We start from the raw sequence: 925 nt of genomic DNA on the forward strand, positions 1-925 counted from the left end.
AGAAAGGAGGAAGAAGCTAGGAAAGCTGAAGAGGCCAGGAAAGTTGAAGAGGCTAGAAAGGAGGAAGAAGCTAGGAAAGCTGAAGAGGCCAGGAAAGTTGAAGAGGTTAGAAAGGCAGAAGAGGCTAGGAAAGCGGAAGAGGCCAGGAAAGTTGAAGAGGTTAGAAAGGCAGAAGAGGCTAGGAAAGCTGAAGAGGCCAGGAAAGTTGAAGAGGCTAGGAAAGCTGAAGAGGCCAGGAAAGCTGAAGAGGCTAAGAGGGTTGAAGAGGCTAGGAAAGCGGAACAGGTTAGAAAGGAGGAAGAAGCTAGAAAGGAGGAAGAAGCTAGGAAAGCTGAAGAGGCTAGGAAGGCAGAAGAAGTTAGAAAGGAGGAAGAAGTTAGAAAGGCAGAAGAAGTTAGAAAGGCGCAAGTGGCCAGGAAGGCGAAAGAGGCCAAGAGGGCGGAAGAATTTAGGAAAGCACAAAGGGTTAGAAAGGCGGAAGAGGCCAGGAAAGCTGAAAAGATTAGAAAGGCAGAAATGGCTAGGAAAGCGGAACAGGCTAGGAGAGCGGAAGTGGCCAGGAAGGCTGAGGCGGTTAGACAGGCGGAGGAGGCTAAGAGGGTTGAAGAGGCTAGCAAAGCGGAACAGGCTAGAAAGGAGGAAGAAGCTAGGAAAGCTGAAGAGGCCAGGAAAGCTCAAGAGGCTAGGAAAGCTGAAGAAGTTAGAAAGGCAGAACAAGTGAGAAAGGCAGAAGAGGCTAAGAGGGTTGAAGAGGCTAGGAAAGCGGAACAGGTTACAAAGGAGGAAGAAGCTAGGAAAGCGGAACAGGTTAGAAAGGAGGAAGAAGCTAGGAAAGCGGAACAGGTTAGAAAGGAGGAAGAAGCTAGGAAAGCTGAAGAGGCTAGGAAAGCTGAAGAGGCCAGGAAAGCTGAAGAGGCCAGGAAAG

The 925-nt window shown here is 49.6% G+C and overlaps 1 protein-coding gene across 1 annotated transcript in view; it reads left to right on the plus strand.

Moving 5' to 3' along the window:
* Window positions 1-925, plus strand: part of AK88_05066 (uncharacterized protein) — a gene marked incomplete at both ends in the record, with an annotated part of 10,218 nt that overhangs the window by 3,861 nt on the left and 5,432 nt on the right. The window contains one exon of the mRNA XM_012482668.1: window positions 7-843. Coding sequence (XP_012338091.1) covers window positions 7-843 — 837 coding nt within the window. The remainder of the gene's footprint in view (window positions 1-6; window positions 844-925) is intronic.

The sequence above is a fragment of the Plasmodium fragile genome (genome assembly GCF_000956335.1).
Source record: "Plasmodium fragile strain nilgiri unplaced genomic scaffold supercont1.91, whole genome shotgun sequence".
Classification (NCBI taxonomy): Eukaryota; Apicomplexa; class Aconoidasida; order Haemosporida; family Plasmodiidae; genus Plasmodium; species Plasmodium fragile.